Here is a 13,437-nt window from a genome sequence, read left to right on the forward strand (position 1 = left end):
CGAAAATCCCAGATATCTGCATACTTCCATATCCCCCAAAAGTCAGTCCGCATCTTCTCTGTCAAAAGGACAGTGGCTTTATCCTTTTTCATCCACGATTCGCATCAATCAGAGGCCCGGTACCCATGAGCCCGCCTCGTGGCCTTTTATTAAATCGGAGGCACCCATTGGCCCCATCCAGGGCCGGGGGCATGCGACTGCCGCCCCCACCTCTCCCCGGGGCAGAGGCCCGCGCCGGCCTGGGAGCGGGGCTGCGGGGTCCCGGCCGTTACTGAGGTCTCGCTCCGCCGCCAGCGCCCCCCTCCCCGACCACCCCCGAGGGCGCCCCGGGCCCCGGCCGTTCAAACTCGCGAGCGTGCGCCCCTCGGCCGGGCCGTTCCAGGGCTGCCTGGCGCAGAGCCGCGGAGCCTCCGTCCCCAGGCGCTCGGCGCCCTGCGAGCGCCCTCCGCCGCCGTCGCCCAGCCGGCTCGGCTCTCCGCCCGCGCCCCTGCCCGGCCTGCGGCCGCCGCCTCCTGCACCCGGCCGCGCGGTAACAGCCTCGGAGCCCCAGCCCGTGCAGGGGCCTGACCCACACCCCCGAGGAGTAAGGATGGTGGAGGGGCAGGCGACAGACTGACGCAGGCTCCCTGCGTGATCCACCTATCTCTATCTATCCATCATCTCTCTCTCCATTTATCTACCTACCCGTCATCTAGCTAGCTATCCACCATCTATATCTACCTATCATGTATCTATCTACCTACGTACCTATCATGTCTATTCACCGTCTATATCTATCCATCATCTATATCCATCCACTCATCACCTGTCTATCCATTATCTATCTACCTATCATCTATCTACCTACCTACCATCTAGCTATCTATATCTATCATCTATCCATCTATCTCTGTCCATCTACCCATCATCTACCTACCTATCATCTAGTTATCTATCCACCACCTATATCTATCCATCATCTATCTATATCTGTCCATCTACCCATTATCTACCTACCTACCTACCTATCATCTGGCTATCTATCCACCAACTATATCTAGCCATCATCCATCTCTATCTGTCCATCTACCCATCATCTACCTACCTATCTATCATCTAGCAATCTATCCACTACCCATACCTATCCATCATCCTTCTACCTCCATCTATTCATCTACCCATCATCTATCTACCTACCTACCTGTCATCTAGCTATCTATCCACCACCCATACCTATCCATCATCCTTCTATCTCTATCTGTTCATCTACCCATCGTCTATCTACCTACCTATCATCTAGCTATCTATCCAGTACCTGTATCTATCCGTCATCTATCTATATCTGTCCATCTACCTATTATCTATCTACCTACCTACCTATCATCTATCTATTCACCATCTATCTGTATCTATCCATCTTCTGTATCTATCCATTTACCCATCTATCCATTATCTATCTACCTATCATCTATCCACCATCTATCTGTCCATCATCCATCCTCCATCATCTCTCTCTCTATTTTAGGACTAGGACTAGAATTCCTGAATGAGAGCTTTAGCGCGACCAAGTAAATGAACGCGTTTATTTTAACTGAAAAGGCGAAGTAGGGCTTTTTCAGACAGAAAACGTCTAAGTTAGACTTAGAAAGTACATTTAGTTCTTCAGGACTAGCTTTGCTGATGATTTTCAGCGGTGGACCTTTTCTAGAAGTTGAAGGAGCTATGGAGAAAGTCCTAAGGTTTTGACAGAAAAAAAAATTAAAGTCCATTTATATGTGCTCCAGAAACTACTACTCATGTTGAGATATCGGCTAGAAACGTACAAGGGACACACGGGTTTTTTTGAAATCTTTTTCAGCGATTCTCCAGCCAAAAAGTCTGGCCCAAGAGTCCGCCCCGCCCCCACCCCGCCGAGCGCGCGGGCAGGACGTCCCCACCCGGGACCGGAAGGAGGCCGGGCAAACGGGGGAAGGGGCGGGCCAAGGGAGCAGCGAGAGCCGGAAGTGGGCGGCCAGCGCGGAGCCCGGGACGGCCGGCCTGGCGGCGCTCTAGCCCCCGCGCGCCGTCTCTATGCCCCGCCGCGTCTCGTCTATTTATTGTCGCGGGGAAGCGGCGGCCGCCGGGGACCCGGAACAACAAAGCGCGGAGCCCGCAGCTCGAGCCGCGGGGGCTCCTAGCAACGGGCCGGGCGGGAGTTCCATGGAGACTGGGGAGCGCGCCCGCCTCATCATCATCCTCGTCCTCCAGCTTCTCCTTCGCGTCCGCCGCAACCGGCAGCAGCGCTGCCGCCGCGTCCTCTGCCGCCGCCCCCTCTTCCCACGGTAACCCCCGGGGGCCGCGGGCGGGGCGCGGGGCGGCAGGCCGGGGATGTGGGGGCGCTCGCTGGGGATAACGGCGGTGGCTGGCGCCCCCCGGCGCGGGGCCTGCGGGGTGCGGGGGCAGGAGAGGGGGCGTCTGGGGACGGCGGGAGGACGCAGAGCCGCCTCTGTCCCGGGAGCCCACCCCCAGGGAGGAGGCGTGCAAGGATGCTGGGGGTCCCCGCGCCCCGGGAACTTCCCGCGGCGCCTGCTGCGGCGGGAGGGCCCCGAGTAGCGCCTCGCCCGGTCCCGGCCAGCCCGCCCGCCGGCAGCCCCGCTTCGTTTTCCTATTATTGTCATCACCCACGGTTGGGCTTGTAGGAGGAAGGATCTGGAACCGAGGAGGATGAAATGGATTGTGTGGGTCGGGCTAAGCAGGGATGCGAGGCTGGACGAGCGCTTAATCATAGCCAGCAAGAGCCCCGAAAGTGCATTTAAGGGGGAACGACGGCGTTGAGAACTCTCCTCTTCCGCCGAGACGTGCGTCCGCGGGCGCTGCCAGGGTGCTCGCTGCGCCCGGGCTCAGGCTGCAGCCAATCCACAGCTGGGAGCCCTCTGACTGCATCTGTCACCTGCAGTTCCAAAGCGACACTGGCGGCGAACCAGCGTGGGCTTATGTCTTTAGGGTTAGGGACGGTGCTTTAAAACTGGCTCAAGAAAAGGAAAGGAACCAAGCTTGGTGTGTTTTTTGTTTTTTGGTGAAGAAACAATGACAGGTTCCTTGGAGAAATTGAAAAAGAGAAATAGAAGAAGAGAAATAGAAGAAGGTTCGGCTCTCTCAGCATCATCTGCAGTCTCTTTGAAAGTTTGAGAAAATGGCAGTTCCTTCGAGAAGGGGCGTTTTTTTCCCTATCTGCTTTAAAGGATTGTTCACAGTTTGAGATGGCCAGTTAAATACTCTTCAGTTTAAGCTCTCTCTTTAAGCCTTACATCACTAACTACTTAATGGCTTTATACTGTCCAAAACCATTCTAGGTCAGTAAATGAGGTTTTCCTGTGGCATTCTGAAAAGGCCACATACAGATACCACAGTAATACCATTTTTGTGTCCAGTGGGAACAAAGCTCTCTCTATATAATTGGAGATTAAAGATGAAAATAAAACTAATAAATCACAGAAGCAATTATGTCAACCACAGCTTCTGTCTGTCCCCCACCTTTTTCTCTAAGCCTGGCTTGTGCTAAACAAAAAGGTGTCGTCCTTATCTCCAGCCCCCTCTTCTCATATTCTCTGCCCTCAGAATCAGTCTCAGGGACTGTCATGATCTGCTACTGTGTGCTCCTGGTTGGTTGATTGGTGCTAGAATACAGTGCTTAATTCAGACATTTTCATGGAATTGAGGTTCAGTCTCTCTTGTTAAGGGAGTTTCACGTATGTGCAAAGAGGTGGGCAGATTCCTTTAACAAAGATGGAAAATGTAAGCATTGGGATACTTAAAAGTGCAATTTAAGACTCTCGGAAGAAAAACCCAGTATTGTCCTCTTTGGGTTAATGTATCAAGGCCTGTTGCTTAATCTTTTCATATAGTTGTTCTTGTGTGAAGGATACATTGACGGCTGACCGCGCTTGAGGCTGCTGGATGTTGAGTGCCAGGGTTCTGAGACTGAGTGAATTCCCTCCATCTCAGCGCTGCCGACAGACTCACTTGGCCTTGACCTTCTTTGTTGTTGCCACTATCCCTTCTGTGTTGGAGTGGGGGTCGGGACGTAGCTTCCGCCTTTATTAACAATCCAGTTTCTGCTGTCCCTGCTCTCTGCTCCAACCCTCGCACCATTTGGTGTTGTCTTAGTTCCTCCCCTCACTTAATCAGGTCCCAGTCAAAAATGATTTTATATGCTCTGAGTGTTATTTCTGTTTCTTACGGAGTTTTCCAGTCCCTATGTCTTTGGCCTGTGTGTTCTTTGCATTAGTGCTATGTTGTCTGTTGCATTTTCCTTCTGTGTCCCTCTCCTTTATTGGAGAACTGGAGTGGTCCTCTCGGATGTTCTGTGCTCATTCTGAGTGACTGTTGGTTGTGCAGGGCAATGTGTAAGAGCCTTTCTCAAAAGACTGTGTAGCAATAAGGCATGTAAAAATATTTGGACTTTTCAGAATAAAAGGTATTTGAGGTCCAAGTGGTAATAATGTAATTGTAGACATAGTCACATTTTTAAAGATAAGAGTATTGTAGAGCCTGCTTATTGTGTTTTTAATTGAACATTAGATTTTCGTAATTCTTATTCAGAAAAACTTTTCTTAACATCAGTCGTTTCTGATCATTTTGCATCTGAATATTTGACTGAAATTACCTTTTGCCATATTTGAGGGAACAATTTAAGTGATTCCCACAAAGTTTTATGCATTTGGAAAATTGTCATATCAAAATTTTTGTGGATGTATACACATATAGAATGTGTAGAATTTGCTCGAGAGTAGAACGAATAGATATGAAATAGACAACTGAATATTTTTGGAGAATGTTATTTCTAACCATGGATGTGGCACACTGAAAATCAGCATATCTTGTATAACTTAGTTGAGTGGATGTCCGTGCTGTTTTTAGGTGAAGAAGGCCCAGAATACCTAGTGATTGATTTCCTTCTGTTGCGTCATAGACCATGTGATGAAATTATTATTGCTATGAAAAATAAAGTTTAAATTTATTTTAGAAGAATTTGTAGTAGAATGTTTCCATAATGTCTCTGAATCAAAACTTGTAGTGCTTTGAAAATTTGGCTTATTGTGGCATTTGAACTAATCGAGATTTCCTGAAATTTACACCCATATTTGTTGCACCTTTTATATGCCTGGTGCCACGTCAAGTGTGCAAAGCTGTAGGAAAAATGTTTGTCTTTTCTGTGCACTTGTACGTGGCGGAGAAATGACATGCATTGATACCAAAACAGGACAGACACACATGTGAATCTTAAACTCTTTATTACATACTGCCTGGTGCTATAGGTGTCGTGTACGGATTTCGTCATGCCTGCTAATTAGAAGTTTCTTGAGGATGGGGACCGTGAGTCGCCATCATATTGTATGTTTGTGTTATGTGCACATGTGTGTGCATTTTGAAGATTAGCATGTTAATAGGAGGATGTATGTTTTATTTTCTTTCACTTTAGGGACTTACCTAGTGGATGAAGGGAACCTTAGGTATCTAGTCTAATGAGGAATCTAATTCTTGATGCCTAAAATGTCAACTTTTTATATTGGCTGCAAGTTATAAGCAGCACAAATTTCTCAGACATGATGAGGGCTTTTTTTAACCAATTCAAACAATAAAAGTAGTGGTTTGCCGCCTTGAGTAGGTTCAGTCTGGACTCTTGTCCCACGACTGCCACTTTAGGAAATTTCAGAAGGGCAGAGGATGTATGCATAGCTGAGGTCTTTCCAGGCCATGTAGGCTAATTAAATTTTTGTATTGTGACGCAACCAACCTTTTATTTAGAAGAGAGATGGAGTGTGTTTGTATAGATGTGAAAAAGCAGGATTCCAGAAGTGTGTTATTAGTGGAAAGGAATCAGGTCTTATCAGAAACTGTACTCATCTGGTCTTATCTTGTGACTAAAGGGTGATAAAATTCAGAGTTTGGTTTAAATGGCTGGTTTTGTGCTGGGAAGCATGCTGCTGGGGATCCCATTAAATGTTTAAAACACACTAAGGTGAATTCTGGGACAGTGCAAACCTGCCTTCCTGTGGGAGTCCATAATGAAACTTTAAAATTTCACCCAAAAATGCGGCATAGAAGTTTGGCTGGCGCCTCTGACCGGGCCGTGTGCATCCATCCGGAAAGAATAGTGAAAATCGGATTGTGTGTTAAGGGAGAGTTTTCTCACGACACGTGTGAGAGACTTAGTGCTTCAGTTGTGTTTCGCACCGTGGACATCTGTCTAGAGACCCTGGTCTGTGGTCTGTTTTTGTTTCTTAACTCACTAGGTGAGAACGTACATCTTAAAAGAAGTAAAAATTTGTTTTCGTTAGTCAAGTGGTTCCAAAGAATCAGGCATTAACCTTCTTCCTCCTGATAAATTGCAAGTATTTTCTTTGTGAGACAGAACGGTTTTGATCAAAATCAGCTGCACTTTCTTGGAATTGGGGTTAGTCTAGGGCTGGTGGGTGTGGACTGGCTCCAGGCTGCCTGTGTTCAGCGTGGTGCCTCTGGGGCTTATTAGCAGTATGGCCTCAAACAAGTGACTTCGTTGCCCTGAGCCTGGTATTATTATGGTACATTGGCACGTAGTGTACCATGGAGTTGCTGTGAGAATTAAGTGTAAGGCACTTAGAACAACGCTCCGTGTAGTTAAGAGCTAAAAAAGTAGTAGCTGGTGCTGGCAGCAGTGGGCCTAGGGCGTGCGTTGAAGGCCACCCTTAAACCACTTGAATACTTTGTTTCTTGTGTTTAGGGACTTCTCTTAAAGCACTGACATTCTTTCTGATCGCTGAAGATTGGACTAATCTCTTCCGTTAGGTTTTGGGAGGGGAAGCACTCTTGTCTTAATTTTGAATTGTCACACAGGCATGGTTATCACTTATGACAGATGGACTAAGTAAAAGGAGCCATCTCTGATTCTTGGAAAAGGAAGGCCAACAAAGCGTGGTCTGGCACGGTGTGGCCGCTGTTAGAAAGCTGTTTCCCTGTGGCCCTGACTGCTTGTTTAGCTGTGGGGGGCTTCTGAACAAGAAGAGTAGACTGGTTTCACTTCGCAGAATTGGTCTTTCTTTAGAAGACACTATTTTTTACTTGTATGACCTTAAAGGTGGTAAACTTGAAACTCGGTGTCATTGTTAAGCCATTTAACTTGAGTTTTCTGTGTCACTATAAATGTTCTACATAGCAGCTTTCTTGTAATTTTAGAAGTAGCTGAAACTGCTGCTCTGCTCCAGTGACTCAGGAGCTCAGGAGTGGGGACAGGAGATGGCAGAGTTCTTTGTTGATGGTGAAGCCAGCGCTGAATCCTGGGGCTTCCTCATCAGGGCAGGCGCACCATGATTACAGCTCTGTGTGGGCTGCTGGGGAGATGGCTTGCTTTGTGAAGTTAGGTCCAAATGTTTCCATTTAGTTGTATGGATATTTGAAACTGCTGACTGGAAAACAAATATTTCTGCTTAAACACAGTTGCAACCTGTTCTTTCATATTTTGGCCAATATCTAGGTTTTGGTTTTTAGTTGAAATATATTTTCGTAAAATATATAGGTTTACATAAAATGTATTATTTTTTATCCTCATTAATTTTTTTTTTGCTGAGGAGGGTTCACCCTGAGCTAACATCTGTGCCAGTCTTCCTCTGTTTTTTAGTATGTGGGCCACCAGCACAGCATGGCCACTAACAGAGTGGTGTAGGTCCACGCCCGGGAACCAAACCCAGGCTACTGAAGCAGAGCACGCTGAGCTTAACTGCTAGACCTCCGGGGCTGGCCCTAAAATGTGTTATTAAAAGTATATTTTGCTTTAAATGTGCAAGGGTAAAGTTTTATAATTCCTTCTTCCATATTGTACTGGTTTTGCTTATTTGTTTTGGTTGGTTTTTATAACTGCCCCCTCACACTCGCACATACACACACACACACCTGAAGAGACTGGCAAGTATGCTTGTCTTTAGAGGTGTGGCTTTTGGGTTCCTGTTTAAAGAGTGAAGTCTAGTTGATACTGTTGATCGAGTTGAGTAATGATTATGTTGGCCAGAATAGATTTAGTATTGACAGAACATTGTTAATGTTATTTTCATAGCCATCGTGGATTCTGGATCTAAGGATCATTGAAATAAGTGAGGAAGTGATCATGGCTATTTCATATCCATAGCTCCTTTAGTTTGAGATAATCCGAGGGCTGTACTGGGAGATTTTTAGGAAAACAGGTCTCCAAGCAGTCAGTACTATTGTCCGGAGTAGAACCTGCCTGATTCGAGGTGAAGGTCTGGCCACCACACTGTTAATGTTTCCTGGGTATCCTTTCCACCCCTTTCGCAGGGACACATGTTGCTGTCTTTCAGACGTGAAGATGATAAAGCCAATGTGTAACCCAAAGGTACAAATATGAGGAAGGGTGTTTGCTTTATGACCATGGTCAGCGTTTATAGAACCCATCACTGTTTGAACCTCAGCTAAGATTCATGGTGGACCTGAAGCTTTTGTGGAGCAAGATATTCTTTTGAATTCGCCAGATACTTTTTCTGAGCCTCAAAGCCTTTCTGCTCTCACCTGCTGCGGCCACAGTGAGCTCTGGGGCTCCAGTTATTTGTGCGCCTGTGCACCCAGCGAGGAGCAGTGAGCATCCCTCACTGCCCGTGGGTTGGCCATGTCCCAGGAGCTCTGCTGGTGGCCGGGTAGGGTGGCTGCAGGAGGCACAGCCGTGTGGAAGGCACAGTCACCAACTCATTAGACCTTCCTCAACACGATCTTGGTGTGCTCATCTCTAAGGACACTAGATTTCTTAACCCAGTTATCTACTCTTTTTTGGTGGGGGCGGTGACCTGAGGTAAGGGATGTCACGTGCCTCAACAGTTCACAACTGATAAAAAGCTACATGAACAATACTTTGATCATCTTCTCAGCAGCGTGTTGCTAATGCAAATCTTTAGGTCAGTATAGCAGAGGAAATCTCTGGCTAGTAATCTTGAAAATTCTGATGCAAAACATAGTGCAAAGCTACCTGGATAATTGTTTTATTTGTACATTAAAAATGTGTGCCTTTTGGGGCCAGCTTGGTGGCACAGTGGTTAAGTTTGCATGTTCTGCTTTGGCAGCCAGGGGTTCGCCAGTTCGAATCCCAGGTGTGGACATGGCACCACTTGACAAGGCATGCTGTGGTAGGCATCCCACATATAAAGTAGAGGAAGATGGGCACAGTTGTTAGCTCAGGGCCAGTCTTCCTCAGCAAAAAGAAGAGGATTGGCAGCAGTTAGCTCAGGGCTAATCTTCCTCAAAAAAAAAAAAAAAAAGTGTGCCTTTTGGGCCAGCCCCAGTGGCCTAGTGGTTAAGTTAGGCTCGCTCTGCTTCAGCAGCCGGGGTTCGGTTCCCAGGAGCAGACCTACACCACTCATCTGTCAGTGGTCATGCTGCTGTGGTAGCTCACACAGAAGAGGACAAAGGCATGTCATTTAATTTACTCTTTGTAGGCTTTTTGTTTTGGGCTTGTTAAATTGGAAGAGTTTCAAATGTCTGAAAGTATATTAACTTAATCTGTCTTGTATTGTGTCCTCACTCTCCAGCTCTGTTTAATTGGGTGGCTGATAGGCTGAAAGTAATCAGCAGGGTAGCCAGTCTATAGCCAGCTCTCCTGGAGTTACTTAGGAGATGGATGTGTTAGGGCCCTTGGGCGTGAAATGAGGAGCAGAACCATTAGAGGACGGGCCAGGGGATATGTGTCAAAGGTCTTGAGGGACTGTAGTATGTTTTAATTAAAATCATTCTTTCTTTACCTCAGAAATGATTCTATTTCTGTATTTGTGAAAGTTCCTGGAACACAGTTGCCCTTCAGGATTTGGGGTCTGAACCAGAGCCAGGAAGAACTTGCTGGATGCAGGAGCACTAAGCCGGATATACCAGAGTGTCAAGTAAGGAAATCGTAGGATGCTGTCCAAGAACTTGAGTGGTTTGGGGCTACTAAGATTCTTATTATTGTAGTGAAAAATGTCTACTCTTCCAACTTGTTCCCCAACTCCACAATTCTTTCTTTTCAGTTGTTCTTAAAATATTCATTTAATTCAGCAACTATTTATTGAGTAGATGACCAAGTGCCAGCTACTAAGCCGAGTTCTGCGGACACAGCTGCACGTTAGACGGTTCTCTGAAGGAGCTCGGTGCTGCGGGCCGTGGGTGGTGGTGATGCAGTCAGTGCCTTTGTGTTTGCTGTGCCCTCTGCTTGGGGTCTCTTCTCTCAGGGTTTCATATGACTGGCTCCTCCTTGTCCTTCAAGATCTCATTTTAGGAATAGTTTCTCATCTCTGAGGAAGAGGCCTTCCTGGACTGTTCCTCCCAAAGTTTGTCCTGTGTCATCTTATTTCCTTTGTAACGTAGGTCACATTCTCATTGTTTTGGTTGCTTGTGTCTCTGTCTGTTTCTTTCGCTGAAACCAACTGCGGGAACGGTCCTTACCGGCCGTTCTGTTTGGAGCTGCGTCCCCAGCGTCTGGCCACAGTGTGTGGCTCGCGTCGGTTGCACGCTAAATGAGTGCACTTGTGAGTGTTAGCTGAAGGGGGAAGGGCATCCTAGGCAGATACGAATCAGGAAAGGGGCTGCGCTCGCAAGAGGAATGGGACAAAGTGGAGACTGTTACAGGTGTGTTGGAAGGGGAAGATTCAGTTACACAAGGTGAATTGGAGGCATGAAGAGCACTGCATTCCAAGCCAAGAAAGTCAGATGCTGTTTAATCTGTGTGAGAGAGCCAAGAGGGTTTTCTTTAAGCGGGGGTGTGGCACAATTAGGGAGATAATTCTGGAAGCTTATTTGCTAAATGGACTAGATTGTGGAGACTGCAAGTGGAGTTCCATTAGAAGGCGGTAGCTGTAATGACAAGAGAAAGACAAAAAACACGGATGCTTTGGATGCAGAAGAGAAACTGGATGAGAAGTTAACTGGGTACAGCAGAAGAAGAAGAGATGAGGGGTGGTTCTGAAATTTCTCATCAGGTGTGTGAGTGTTGGATGCTGGCTCTGCTCTAAAATTAAGACTCAAGGGACGGCAAGTATTTCTGAGGGGATTCATTAATTTTATCTGTGTTGGTCTGATTTAATGAATGGGCCTAACAGACCTAGCTTGGACTGTGGATTCAGGGCTCGGGGAGGTCAGGATTGATGGAGGAGCCAGAAATCGCAGATGGCAGTTGAAACCTGGGAGGCTTTGAGGAAAACAGGGTTTAAGGCAGTGGGTCATGACCTTCAAGGGTCTTAAGCTCCTTTGAGAATAGGAAGAAAGCACTGATTCTTCAGGTGCGCATCCCGAACTGTGTCTAAGTTTCAGGGCTTCCTCACTCTGGGGCCTCTTGCCAAGCTTTGCAGGCACTGTCATGGACTTCAGTGAAGAGTTTCTCATTTCAGGAGCAGAGAAGGGTCGAGATGGGAGGAGAACCCAGGAAAGGTGCCTCCGAAGCCAAGGCTGGGGTGGTGAGTGAGGTTTGAGAATCAGGGTTCCCAGTGCGTTATACTCTGGAGAGGTTCTCGAGGAGGGCTTTCCTCTGTGACAGTGGATTCAGCAAGAAGCCGTTCGTTTGTGACATTTCCTCCCATGCAGAGGCAGAAGGCAGGTGGTGAGGGTTTTGTGCATGAGTCCAAGTTAAGGAAACAATGCATCGTAAACAGAGTGCAGAAGTCTTGATGTTCTCTGTGATAAACAGCCCTGAGAGGAGAATATAGCCCATTTGAAGGACCTCCTGAAAGGGAAGTTCCATTATTTTGATAAGCTATTGTGGCGCTTCAGCCCAGTGGTTCTTAACTGGCTGCTCGTTAGCTATTGCTTGGAAATGTTTTAAAAATTAGGTCCCCACGAAGGTTAGTTAATCAATATCTCGGGGGTTGAGCCTCTTCATAGTTTTTATTTTGTTTTGTTTTCTCTTTTTCTTAATAATTAAGAACCAGTGTTCCAATCAGAAAACATCCTTATCACTCTTGTGTGTTCTACATAAGAACCCTTTCTTTTACTTGTGTATTATTATCTAATTACTCGGTTGACTGTTGTCCCAGTCTTAAATCAGTGGCCTTTAGTCTTTCTCACAGACCTGAGTTTCCAATTTAAACAATTGTATGGCCTTCTTCTGACCTTTATCCACGTTCTCCATAATTATCTTTTTTGAGTGACACAGCCCTAATCAATTAAAACTCTGACTAGTTCTGGGTAAACAAGAACTTCTTAATGATGCTTTCATGTGGGGGAGTATTCATTCCGTAATCTTGTTTGCTTTTATTTAAGTATGTTCCATTTTTTTTACTAAGTAATAAAAACTATTTTTTAACTAGAAAAGTTGGAACTCTGTACACAGTTTTTCAGGTAGCTAATTTCATAATTCTACCTTCCTTTTCTTAAATGGCAGTCAGTCGTGCGTGGCGTCATCGACCTTGAACAGATGCCTCCAGTGGAGCGGACGTTCTCTGTGAGGGTAACCTGGAAGGGCAGTGGAAGGGGCTGTCGGAATGGGAACCCTCAGCCGTGTGTCCTCCCCTCGTGGCCCTTTCTCTTGACTTCTCGATGAGCTGCCCGTGGTTCACAGCTGAACCCTGCATTCACACCCTTGAAAGAGAAACTGCAGTACAGAGAATTTGAACTTGATGCGTGCCAACCCTGACACCAGCCAGAAGCTGAAAGAGCGTTTATTCGGTTTGTTAACTGCCTAGTGAATTAACATTTATACTTGCAAAGAAAATAATGATCTTTTAAAAATTATGCTGTTTTATTAGCATCAGCTAAATGGCTAAATTAGTCTCACAAATTGTAGTTGCTTATTTTATGAGTAATTTAGGACAAATACCATGATTCTCTATAAAGATTCTTTATAAAGAGAGTCTATATAAAGAGATAATAACCCTCTTGGTTTTTAAATGATAGCCATAACATGGGAAAACAGGAACACATGTAAGACTTGCTGGAGAAAACTGATGCCTTACACTTGAAATGAACATGCTCAATGTACACTTCTATGAAAGGAACATGATAACAGTTTTGTTGCAGTTGAATATCCAGATCTGTTGTACTTCTTCTCATTTTCCTGTTGTTGCAGGTACCTGGCTAAGTAAAAGTTAGCGAAATATCTATTTTGTAACGGGTAATAGACGAGGTCAGACTCTTCTTCCCTGTCTCTTCCTAGTCCTCTTCTTCCCCTGAACTGCTCCCCTCAGAAAACCTTCCACAATCGACTCCTGCTAGATGTTTTATGTTTTGGTTTGAAATGGTTTTGTTATTATTGGGGATTTTTTTCTAATTCACTGTTAAATTTAGTTATTCTTTTTTAATACTACTTTCATTTACCAGATACATCAGAATTGTATTCTTTATTTTTACCTCTTGCTTTTAGACTCGAAGGAACATGATCTGTTTTTGTGTTCCAAAGTTGAGGACCACAAGGAATAACTGGAAATCCTCTCAGTTTTTGGGCTTTTCTCTCTCCGTGGAAGAGGGAGAAAGGAGATG

General features: G+C 46.0%; 1 protein-coding gene across 11 annotated transcripts in view; it reads left to right on the top strand.

The window, feature by feature from the left end:
• The first annotated feature begins 202 nt into the window (after positions 1–202).
• TBPL1 (TATA-box binding protein like 1) overlaps positions 203–13,437 on the top strand; it is a 31,283-nt gene continuing 18,048 nt past the window's right edge. For 2 of the 11 annotated variants that reach the window (XM_070557245.1, XM_070557244.1), the window contains exons 1-2: positions 9,742–9,872; positions 12,344–12,627. In XM_070557245.1, the coding sequence (XP_070413346.1) occupies positions 12,579–12,627 (49 nt within the window). In that variant the 5' untranslated portion in view covers positions 9,742–9,872; positions 12,344–12,578. Of the gene's footprint in view, positions 2,301–9,741; positions 9,873–12,343; positions 12,628–13,437 lie in introns of those variants that run through there. The other 9 variants (XM_070557247.1, XM_070557246.1, XM_070557243.1 and 6 more) reach the window with 9 other exon arrangements.

The sequence above is a fragment of the Equus przewalskii genome, chromosome 9, assembly GCF_037783145.1.
Source record: "Equus przewalskii isolate Varuska chromosome 9, EquPr2, whole genome shotgun sequence".
Lineage (NCBI taxonomy): Eukaryota > Metazoa > Chordata > Mammalia > Perissodactyla > Equidae > Equus > Equus przewalskii.